Source organism: Salvelinus fontinalis, chromosome 9, assembly GCF_029448725.1.
Source record: "Salvelinus fontinalis isolate EN_2023a chromosome 9, ASM2944872v1, whole genome shotgun sequence".
Classification (NCBI taxonomy): Eukaryota; Metazoa; Chordata; class Actinopteri; order Salmoniformes; family Salmonidae; genus Salvelinus; species Salvelinus fontinalis.
The window spans coordinates 48,010,453-48,022,323 of record NC_074673.1 but is presented as its reverse complement, the minus strand read 5'-3'; the positions used below and the strand labels follow the sequence as shown (position 1 = coordinate 48,022,323).

Below are 11,871 nucleotides of genomic sequence, written 5' to 3'. Positions count from 1 at the left end.
GCATGCACAAAGCCAACCTAACTAACCAAGAACCAACCAAACAACTTCATCAGATGACAGTCTTATAACATGTTATACAATGAATCTATGTTTTGTTCGAAAAATGTACATATGTCAGGTATAAATCATAGTTTACATTGCAGCTACAATCAGAAATTGCACCGAAAGCAGCCATAATAATTACAGACACCAACGTCAAATACCTAATTACTCATCATAAAACATTTCAGAAAAATACATAGTGTACAGCAAATGAAAGACAGGCATCTTGTGATTCCAGACAATATTTCCGATGTATTAAGTGTTTTACAGCGAAAACACAATATAGCGTTATATTAGCTTACCACAATAGCCAGAAAGACAAGCCATTTCCCAGCAGTAAAAGTTAGCGATCGTAACAAACCATTAAAAGATATATAATATTTGACTAACCTTGATATTCTTCATCAGATGACAGTCCTATAACATCAGGTTATACATACACTTATGTTTTGTTCGAAAATGTGCATATTTAGAGCTGAAATCAGTGGTTATACATGTAGCTACTTTTTCCACAACGTCTAAACAGCAACGATATTTTTCTGACACTTTTTCTGACACGCATATTCTGACCAAATAGCTATTCATAAACATAACAAAAAAATACATGTTGTATAGCTAAATATAGATCCATTAGTTCTTAATGAAATCGCAGTGTTAGAATTCTAAAAAATAACTTCATTACGACATCCAGCTTCGGTATAGCTAGAGTACCCCAAAGTTCACATGTACGACAGATATATGAAATAGCATCATAAAATGTTTCTTACTTTTGCTGATCTTCCATCAGAATGTTGGACAAGGGGTCCTTTGTCGGGAACAATCGTTGTTTGGATTTAGAACGTCCATTTTCCCTCTTGAATTAGCAAGCACACTAGCCAAGTGGCGCGAATCTCTCCATGTCAACAAACGGAAGAGAACGGAACACGGCAAAACTCCCGAAAAAAATTGATGATACGTATCATACCCAAACAGGTTGACAGGTTAACCAGTCCAAATGTGCACTTCACATTTCTATATCATTAACCTGTCTGGCTCCGGCGTTCCGCTAGCGGAACTCCTCCCACATTCCACTGAAATTCAGAGCGCGAAATTCAAAAGATATTTTTTAGAAATATTTAAATTTCACACATTAAGATAACTGAACCCAAATAACAGTTGGCATTAACAAGCTACCTGTCTTGTATGCTTTGTCAAGACACAAATACACCAAATACAGGGGCATTTATTTTACTGCAAACATTAGCTATGTCAACTTCAGTCTAGCTAAATGAGGTGGAGCTAACGAAAGATTAGAAAAACAAATGTCAACAAAATGTATTACAGTACTTGACTATATGAGGTGGAAGCTAGCTACAGTAACTAACGTTACCTAATAACGTTAACAGGGGTACCACGGATAAACTGTGTTGTAGTTGAGTTGCTTGCTAACGTTATTTGCTGGGGCGCGTTACACAAAACACTTCAGACGCAATTAGCTAGTTACCTTCAATTAGAGTTGCAACAGTGTCTAACGCTACACCAAAACCCTCAATGTCAAATGGAGGAGCACGCATAGGGCTTCAACATGCGCCTATGACTCCTTTCCATTCGGAAACTCCCGGTTGCCGCATCGAAAGTGCCCTACATCGCGAAGTCTGCCTCCGTGAAATGCTGTCTGCAGATACTGCTAGCTCGAGCTGGCACATCCTTCCTCTTCAGGACATGGAGCCACTTCTTCAAAAGTTGTAGGTCCTTGGGCAGCCGATGGTAGTTTACAGAGTTTTTTTGTTGTTGAGACAATTCATTACAGTCTGGCGCTTTACAGTTCATGTTTGAATTACTACTTGCTGTTGCCATCTTCATTGTCCGCCCCTAAACTCACTCTCTTCGATTCACTCTACACTCGAAAACTCAATACCACAGACAATTAGCTGATTCCTGCCACTGTCGCACTGGCGTCAGTCGTTACTATGGCAATTTAAAATGGCGCGGACCATAGCTCAAGTAAACCTTGTGGGCGATCAAAATACTAAATATAGAGATGTTTTTATGGTAATTGCTTAGATTTACTTCCTAAAGTATTTCCATTCCCCTTTAAGGATTTGAACAGATACAGAGTTAATCTAACACCCGAATCGACACTAGGTAAACACTGGACAATTTACTGTGCATGTGCGCAATCAACAGCCTTTGTGTGCCCAACGGAATGTATTACCATAGAGTGGAGACTGCCATATTGTCTCATTTGTCAGAAATTAAGCAGTTTAATAGACACTTACAATTATGGCAGGATTATGCTCTTTCCCATCTGCCTGAAGTCAAAACTTCCCCGATACCGCAGGGAGGAAGAAGACCTTTGCTTTGCACATTATCTCAAAAAGCATGTTCTCTCGCTTTTCATGTTGCACTGTTTTCACACTCACTGTTGTGCCAATCTGTCATCATTTGAATATCACTATATTTCTTCCCTTTCTTACTTCTTCAAAGTATTCATTTTACAGGGATTTTACAAGATTTCTCCACTTTGTTTCAATCTCTATGACCAAGATTGCCTCAGGTGAGTGGCACGAGGTTGCGGGAACATTTCCTCCTCCAAAGCATTTTTTGGGGGAGATGTCAACATCCTGCTTTGAATACATTCTATCCATTCAAGGGGAAGAAGGAATCAGCTTGGAATCATTTATGTCTAATTTGTGGTTAGATAATTTGCTATCTAAAGAACATTTACCATCGTAAAGGACACTCATCACAAACTAAACATCATTCCGTTTCACAGTGCATTACGTATACTCGGACACCGGGGTTTATCTGGGACTAGTGCGCTCTGGAGATTTTGGGCGGATTACTCGTGGCGAGAGCCGTTGCCTCCGAGGGTGACCTGGCTGGTGAATTTTCAATTTCTTTTTACTCTGGTGAACTCAATGGCTTCGTCTTGTAAACTGGGTCGGTGGAGGAATGTCACTGCCTGGCCAAGAATGTCTTCAACTTTCTGGGCTGCGGTGCTACTGACCAGCCTGCTGATCATTTACTGCGGTAAGAATGGTCGGTTTCAGTAGGCTATAACCAGTTTCAGTAGGCTGTAACCATGTGTTTTGTTTTTATTGGATTTATGTTCATAACGGTTTTTGATTGGCTGATTACGGTCTTGGGTATGGATATGAACACACACACACACACACCTCCATTAATTTGAATCTAGTTCTGAATCTAGTGACATGGTTTTATTAGTGCAAATAAAAACGTTATAACCTACTATAAATGTGCTGTATGAAGAGTGTTATACAGGTTGTCTCTACTTTCTAAACCAGATAATAATAGAAATCTGTGACATTTGGTGATGAGAATAACGCTGTGCTGATGATGCTGGGTTTTACATTCTGTATGTCTCCCTGAATCTGAATGTTTCATCGTTCCCCGTCCGCAGCTCTAGTGCTGAAAGATGCCCAGTGGGAAATTCCTCCCAAGTCCTAAATCTGACTTACCTTGTCAGCACCAGCTCACTATTCCACCTGAGGATTGCTGCTGTTCAGCTGAGCGTGCAGAGTTTAGGAACAGCAGTCACTCTCAATACAAGTCGTTGTCACAAATTGTTCCTGAATGAAGAAGTTATAATGCATAGTCTGCAATGTTAGGGTATAGCCAGCCAAAACTTGCGATAGGTTATCAATGTGTATAGTCCATATATACAGAGTGGTTTTGAAATGTCACAGGTTTTTATTGTGCAAACATTGAGTATGGCAAGCAAACTGAAACAAATGGAGATTGGTATGACCTAAGTCAGAAAGAGAGTCTTCTAGAATGTGGGTCTCATTCAACCTCTGACAACTCTACGCTCTTTCTTGTTCTCTCTGTATTGCTCTCTCTCTCTCACACACACTCTCTCTTCTCTCTCCTTTGCAGTCTGTCTGGCTCAATGAATGCTGTTGGTTGCGCACCTCCTCTTGTACTTGTGCTTTGTCCACTGGGACCTGCAGCAGAGGTCTTGCTGCATCATTTCACACCAAAAAAAAGAGAACAAAAGTCTATTTGACAGAGTGGTGGCACCAGGCAGGGTTTTCACTCTGGGTACCAATGCATTTATTTCATCACCAGATTAGTATTCAGTATGGTACAGGTGGATCTTGATTGGTATTTCATCCATTGTTTATCCTGGGGCTATAGCTTTGATCAAATCAAACATTATTCGTTATATACTTCGTAAACCACAAGTGTTTAGTGATAAAGTGATACGTTGTAAATAGTAGCAGCAATGTATGGGATGAGTGCAAAACGTGTCAATGCAGTTAGTTAAATAGACTGGGTAGCTATTTGGTTAACTAACTTTTTAGCAGTCTTATTGCTAAACGTAGAAGCTTCAAATCTTTTCAGCCTTCTGAGGGGAAAGAGGCATTGTCATGCCCTCTTCATGACTGTGTTGGTGTGTTTGGTCCATGATAGATCCTTAGTTATGCGGACACAGAGGAACTTGAAGTTCTCGACCTGCTCCACTACAGCCCTGTCAATGTGAATGGGGGAGTGCGCGTCCCTCCGTTTCTTGTAGTGCACAATCAGCTTTGTCTTGCTGACGTTGAGGGAGAGGTTGTTGCCCTGGCCTCCTCCCACTGTTGTGTTGTCGGCAAACTTAACGAGGGTGTTGGAGTCGTGCTTGGCCACGCAGTCGTGTGTTAACAGGGAGTACAGGAGGGGACTAAGCACGCACCCAAGGGGCCCCCGTGTTGAGGGTCAGCGTGGCAGATGTGTTGGGGCATCCCGTCTGGAAGTCCAGGATTCAGTTGCAGAGGGATATGTTTAGTCCCTTGGTGTTGAATGCTGCGTTGTAGTCAATTAACAGCACTCTCACGTAGGTGTTCCTTTTGTCCAAGTGGGAAAGGGCAGTGTGGAGGGGGATCTGTGGATCTGTTGTGGTGGTATCCAAACTGGAGTGGGTCCAGGGTGTCTAGGATAATGGTGTTGATGTGAGCCATGACCAGACTTTCAAAACATTTCATGGCTACAGATGTGAGTTATTTAGACAGGTTACCTTGGCATTTTTGGGGACAGGGACTATGGTGGTCTGCTTGAAACATGTAGCTTTTATGTAGCTATTACAGACTGGATCAGGGAAAGGTTGAAATGTCAGTGAAAACACTTGCCAGCTGGTCAGCGCATACTCAGAGTACGTTTCCTGGTAATCTGAATGTTAGCCTGTTTAAAGGTCTTACCCACATCGGCTACAGAGAGAGTGATCACACATTCGTCTGGAACAGCTTGTGCTCCCATGCATCGTCCAGTGTTGCTTTCCTCGAAGTGAGCATAAAAGGCATTTAGGTGGTCTGGTGGGCTCGCGTCACTGGGCAGCTCACGGCTGCGTATCCCTTTGTGGTCCATGATAGTTTGCAATCCCGGCCACATCGGACGAAAGTCAGAGCCGGTGTAGTAGGATTCCATCTTAGTCCAGTATTGATGCTATGCCTGTTTGATGGTTTGTTGGAGGGTGTAGCGGGATTACTTAAAAGCATCCGGGTTAGTGTCCCGCTCCTTGACAGCGGCAGCTCTAGCCTTTAGCTCAGTGAGGATGTTGTCTGTTATCCATGACTTCTGGTTGAGATATGTTCATACGGTCACTGTGGGGACAATGATGTCACTGAAATTATTAACCCGGTGACTGATGTGGTAAACTCCTCAATATGATCGGATGAGTCCCGAATCATATTCCAGTCTGTGCTAGTAAAACAGTCCTGTAGCTTCGCATCATTGGACCACTTCAGTATTGAGCGCGTCACTGGTACTTCATATTTTAGTTTTTGGTTGTAAGCAGGAATCAGGAGGATAGAGTTATGGTCAGATTTACCAAATGGAGGGTGAGGGAGAGCTTCGTATATGTCTCTGTGTGAGGAGGAAAGGTGATCTATAGGTTTTTACAGGTGACAGACTGTTAGAAAGGTAAGACAGATTTCAGTTTTCCTTCATTAAAATCACCAGCCACTATGAGCATCACCTCTGGGTGAGCAATTTCTTGTTTGCTGATGGCCCTATACAGCTTGTTGAGTGAAGACCAAGGAGCTCTCCAAACAGGTCTGGGACAAAGTTGTGGAGAAGTACAGATCAGGGTTGGGTTATAAAAAAATATCAGCAACTTTGAACATCCCACGGAGCACCATTTAAATACATTATTAAAATATAGAAAGAATATGGCACTAAAACAAAACTGCCAAGAGAGGGCCGCCCATCAAAACTCACAGGCCAGGCAAGGAGGGCATTAATCAGAGGCAACAGAGAGACCAAAGATAAACCTGAAGGAGCTGCAAAGCTCCACAGCGGAGATTGGAGTATCTGTCCATAGGACCACTTTAAGCCATACATTCCACAGAGCTGGGCCTTACGGAAGGGTGGACAGAAAAAAAGCCATTGATTAAAGAAAAAAATAAGCAAACACGTTTAGTGTTCGCCAAAAGGCATGTGGGAGACTCCCCAAACATATGGAAGAAGGTACTCTGGTCAGATGAGACTAAAATTGAGCTTTTTGACCATCAAGGAAAATGCTATGTCTGGCGCTAACCCAACACCTCACATTACACCGAAAAAACCATCCCTACAGTGAGGCAAGGAGGTTGTAGCATCATGCTGTGGGGATGTTATTCATCGACAGGGACTGGGAAACTGGTCAGAATTGAAGGAATGATGGATGGTGCTAAATACAGGGAAATTCTTGGGGGATAATCTGTTTCAGTCTTGCAGAGATTTGAAACTGGGACGGTGGTTCAGCTTCCAGCAGAACAATGACCCTAAGAATACTGCTAAAGCAACACTTGAGTGGTTTAAGGGGAAACATTTAAATGTCTTGGCCTAATCAAAGCCCAGACCTCAATCCAATTGAGAATCTGTGGTATGACTTAAAGATTGTTGTACACCAGCGGAACCTATCCAACTTGAAGGAGTTAGCGCAGTTTTGCCTTGAGTAATGGGCAAAAATCCCATTCGCGAGATGTGCCAAGCTAATAGAGACATACTCCAAGAGACTTACAGCTGTAATTGCTGCAAAAGGTGGTGGGGGGGTGTGAATAGTTATGCACGCTCAAGTTCTCTTTTTTGTCTTATTTCTTGTTTCACAATAAAAAATATTTAGTATTTTTAAAGTGGTTGGCATGTTGTGTAAATCAAATGATACAAAATGATCCAGGTTGAAAGGCAACAAAATAGGAAATATGCCAAGGCGGGTGAATACTTTCGCAAGCAAGCCACTGTATATACACACAGTGGTGTTAGGAAACCCCTAGAATACACGCATATGAGGTCTACTAGTCACATTATGCTGGCTTGCAAAGTGAACTGTAATAACTAGCAGAATCCACACTCTTAACCTGCATTCAAAATAACTCCCAGGATAGGAAATATAAATCAATGAGACTACCTAAATCATCTAAAGTGGAACAACCATTTCAGGAATGGGTGCAATAAAGTTCGTGAAGAGAACCAAGAATTTACAACTTTCAGATGAGACTGAAATAAGGTGAAGATTAATATTGACTGCTATTGATGTAAAATATTATTAGGCCTTTAAGAGTTTATTCGGAAGATAACAGCTCTATAAATATAATTTAGTGGTGCCCCTCCTCTCTAGGTAATTACATTTACATGATTAGTTCAATCAGGTAATATTAATTACGGAGAAAGTATTTTATAGGATAGCATGTCATAACACTTAATCCGGCATAGCCTAAGACACAACACCTGCCTTTGATAACAGAGAGCCAAGGTGACCCAGTAAACGAAGCTTTCGCTCTAAAATCCGACTTCCTCCCAGGTCCCCGTCTCTATTCCCAATTCTCCCACAGCTCCTCTCCTGGCACACCTATATAGAGGAAGACACAAAGCAATTAGTGGGCCCAGGTGTGTACCAATTGGCTTTACACTGAGAACCTATATCCTGAGGAGGGTGCTGTCGTGTCGTCTTCCTCCGGCTGGTCACTGAACTCTCACAGATGTTAAAGGTTCTAGGTAGATCCCTTTGCCATACAAATAACCCTTGTCTATCAAAAAGGGCTCTTCAGATGAAAATGGTTCATGGTAAATGTTTTTTTCTATGAAGATCAATGGCGTTAGGCTGATATAAACAAAGCCTTGATCTACAGTGCATACTGTATGTCATTAAAGATACCTTTAACAAGTGTCTGAGAAAATGATGTTAGTGGGTGACAGTGAGTTTCAGTTCATGTAATTTATACAAGAATATCAAGAGTATCGTTGGAAGCTACCCACATGGTCAGACTTTAGCCCGCCAACCTGCTAACACTGTACCTTACGCCCTGTTATACGATGGTGTCAGCTGCAGTAAATTGGGTGAGTGAAAAAGGCTGTTAGATTCCACTTGGATGTCTTTGATGCTAGGATGCAGCAGCAAACAATTTTCACAGCTGTCTGAAAGCAAAATCACCTCTGCTCTGTTTGTGATTATTTTAGCCACTGCTCTCAAAATGGCACTGAAAACACATCTTATCCATGAGACCTGTCAATATGGAACAAAACCACGCACGCACGCACGCACACACAATCCACCTCTATCCCTTAAAATGCATTAAAGTTGCTCTGAAAAGCAATGGGAGGACTGTCAGCTTGTTAGTGAGAAGGGTTCTATTGATTTAAGTGACTTTGGCTATTTCAGCCACACCCGTTACTGACAGGTGAATAAAATTGAGTGCATAGCCATGCAATCTCCATAGACAAACATTGGCAGTAGAATGGCCTTACTGAAGAGCTCAGTAACTTTCAATGTGGCACCATCGCAACACCACTACAATTTTATTTTATTTACAATGACATACTAGATGATTCTGTGCTTCCAACGTTGTGGCAACAGTTTGGGGAAGGCCCTTTCCTGTTTCAGCATGACAATGCCCCCATGCGCAAAGCGATGTCCATACAGAAATGGTAGGTCACACAAGCTCACAGAACGGGACCGCCGAGTGTTGAAGTGTAGCGCATAAATATAGGCTGTCCTCAGCTACAACACTCACTCCCGGGCTGTTTTTATGGTTCAGGCTAGGGCCCTTAAGATTTCCCTTCACTGGAACTAACACTACAGCATAGAATTTGGCATAGGTCCTCAGATCCTCCAAAAGTTCTACAGCTGCACCATCGAGAGCATCCTGACTGGTTGCATCATCGCCATGTATGGCAACTGCTAATCGCACAACATCAGTGCCCGACCTCACTAATGCTCTTGTAGCTGAATGGTAGCATGTCCCAGCAGAAGAATGGAGTGCTGTTATAGCAGCGAAGGGGTGGACCAACTCTAATAATACCCATGATTTTGGAATGAGATGTTTGAAGGGCACATACTCTTGGTATTGTAGTGTATTTGGCAACTTTAGGTGTGAATGATATACATTTTAGAATGCCTTAGAAATCAAAACATATACAGTGGTTCCTCCTTTAAAAGTTGCGAGCTTACACCGCGGGACTTAGAGGTACCCAGCATCACGGCTTCATTGCTCCAGACCACCACAAGGGGGAGTTAGAGCACTCATTATGCATTTGGGTCCCAGGGTTTTTATAAGACCAATCATATCGAGTGGTTCCTATGACGAATTTGACATGAGCCACCCGTCCCTGGTGACTTTCTTCAGCAAAGATGGCTGACAAATCATTACGGGGGAATCAAATGTAAGTAGTTATAACGTCATAACGAGTCAAGCTAAAAATGTACAATTGAATGGAATATGTTAGTTAATGTAAAGACAAACGATTGTCCATATTTTTTTGTCATAAAGTTAATTTACAAAAATTGCTAATTAGCAACTTAACTGACAAGCTAACATTAGCCAGCTAGCTAGCTGGTGTTATGACATGAGTACAGTATGACATTGTAATTTGTGTTGTTTAATGTTTTAGGACTCTTGAGAAAACCAGCAAACCAGGCTGCCTTCTTGGGAAACAGTGGATGTAAAGAATCTAGCTAGCTAAAGCATTTACTGCAAATTGAATAAACTATTGTGTAAACTTGCCGCGCAATGCAGCTGAAGTAACACAGCTAGCTAGCTATTTACTTGCTTATTGTGTAGTGGAGGATAAAAATAACTGTATGCCCATGGATGTGTAGCTAGCTACAATATGTAGCCGATCTGTGTATGTACCCTAAAACGTTAGGTTCTGAACTAATATTCATACCAATCTATGAATCTCAGCTATCATAGTTGTTGTATCAACGTCAAGTCTGAATGGCATTAATGAAGCCTATGGATTGAGTAGAATATAATAACTTTTGTGCCAAGGATGCAAGTCCTATATACATGTACTGTAGTTATTACCACGCATGAGATCCCCGCATTGTAGCCTGTACATTGAATATATTCACTGATCATGTACTCTTCCTTGGCAAATATGGGCTATATGATGAGACTATAGTCTATTGATGATTTGAGAAAGTTGTGAAAAAAAGCTTGCACTCTGTTCCTTGCCTCATACTGCACACACTGTTCTCTCGTCAAATGATGACATTCTCTCCCAGACTCATGGATATACATTTTTGGAGCGTAGCATATGGTAACCAGTCCATCCAGTATGCCTAATAATACAGTCCACACTCAAAGGCGATTGATTACGAGAATGTATTTAATTTTGGAGAAGAGGCTTGACCAATTATGTACCAAAGACAGTTTAAATCAGTTTTCTTTATGTTTTTCTGCTGAGTCGTGAACCACACGACGTTCGTGCACATGTTGATTTTGTCCACCCACACCAAACGCAATCACGACACGCATGGTTGAAATATCAAAACAAATTCTGAACCAACAATATTAATTTGAGGACAGGTCGAAAAGCATAAAAAATGTATGGCAAATTAGCTAGCTAGCTTGCTATTGCAAGCTAATTTGTCCTGAGATATAAACATTGGGTTGTTATTTTACCTGAACTGCACAAGGTCTTCTACTCCAACAATTAAGCCAAAGATAAAAGGGTCAACCGAGTTTGTTTCTAGTACTCTCTCCTCCGTCAGGCTTCTTCTTCTTTAGACTTTATGTGGCGGTTGGCAACCAACTTTAAGGTGCATTACCATCACCAACTGGACTGGAGTGTGGCCCTCAGTTAATCTTTCAATCACCCATGTGGGTTTGTGCTTCAAAAAACCAATGAGGAGATGGGGGAGGAAGGACTTGCAGCTCATCAAGCGCCACAAATAGAACCAAGTTCTATTTTATAGCCTGGCTACGCAGATACGTGCGAGCAGTGTGAGTGCAATGATTGAACAACATGTACATTTATTTTGCAACGCTCGCGCACACAACGCAAGCAGTGTGGTCAGCATGTTAGTCATTGTGCATGTTGTTTCAAAGCCTATGTTTTCCACTCAGTTTCAACCTGTTGTTGAACTTCTTTTTTTCAAATTGATCATTCACAGTGAGGTGAGTTTTAAAAGCAAGATACTGTTTTGATGACAAGTATTTGATGTGATTTTGGATTGCATTTATGTCAGAGTGGTTAGAGGGACAGTAGAGTACCAGGCCATTGACTACCTGATGGTCGTTAGTGAGTTGGGTACTACCAGTGCATGTCCAGAATGTATAAGAGGAAATATTCTCAACGGTTATGTGGAATTTTACTGCGGTCATGACTCATGACTGCCGGTATGGTGGCAATAAGGTCACTGCAACAGCCTTAGATGTGACAATGGCCATGGATTAAGAATATGAGATTTTAAACATTGACAAGCTTGGCCTTGTGGCCTTGTATTGTGTGCTGGCTCCCTCCCCTGGTTGCTACCCATCAGGCAATCTTATCATTCCATTGTGTTCTCCTCAATCATGTTAGCAGCAATGAGGGGCCTGCATTTGTTTTAGATCTGGAAGTTGATGAGGAAGGTTTAGACAATTC

At 41.8% G+C, this 11,871-nt stretch overlaps 1 protein-coding gene across 2 annotated transcripts in view; it reads left to right on the top strand.

Moving 5' to 3' along the window:
- The first annotated feature begins 2,327 nt into the window (after nucleotides 1-2,327).
- LOC129862727 (chemokine-like protein TAFA-5) overlaps nucleotides 2,328-11,871 on the top strand; it is a 200,479-nt gene continuing 190,935 nt past the window's right edge. The window contains exon 1 of one of the 2 annotated variants that reach the window (XM_055934639.1): nucleotides 2,328-3,054. In XM_055934639.1, the coding sequence (XP_055790614.1) occupies nucleotides 2,943-3,054 (112 nt within the window). In that variant the 5' untranslated portion in view covers nucleotides 2,328-2,942. The remainder of the gene's footprint in view (nucleotides 3,055-11,871) is intronic. The other variant, XM_055934638.1, reaches the window with a different exon arrangement.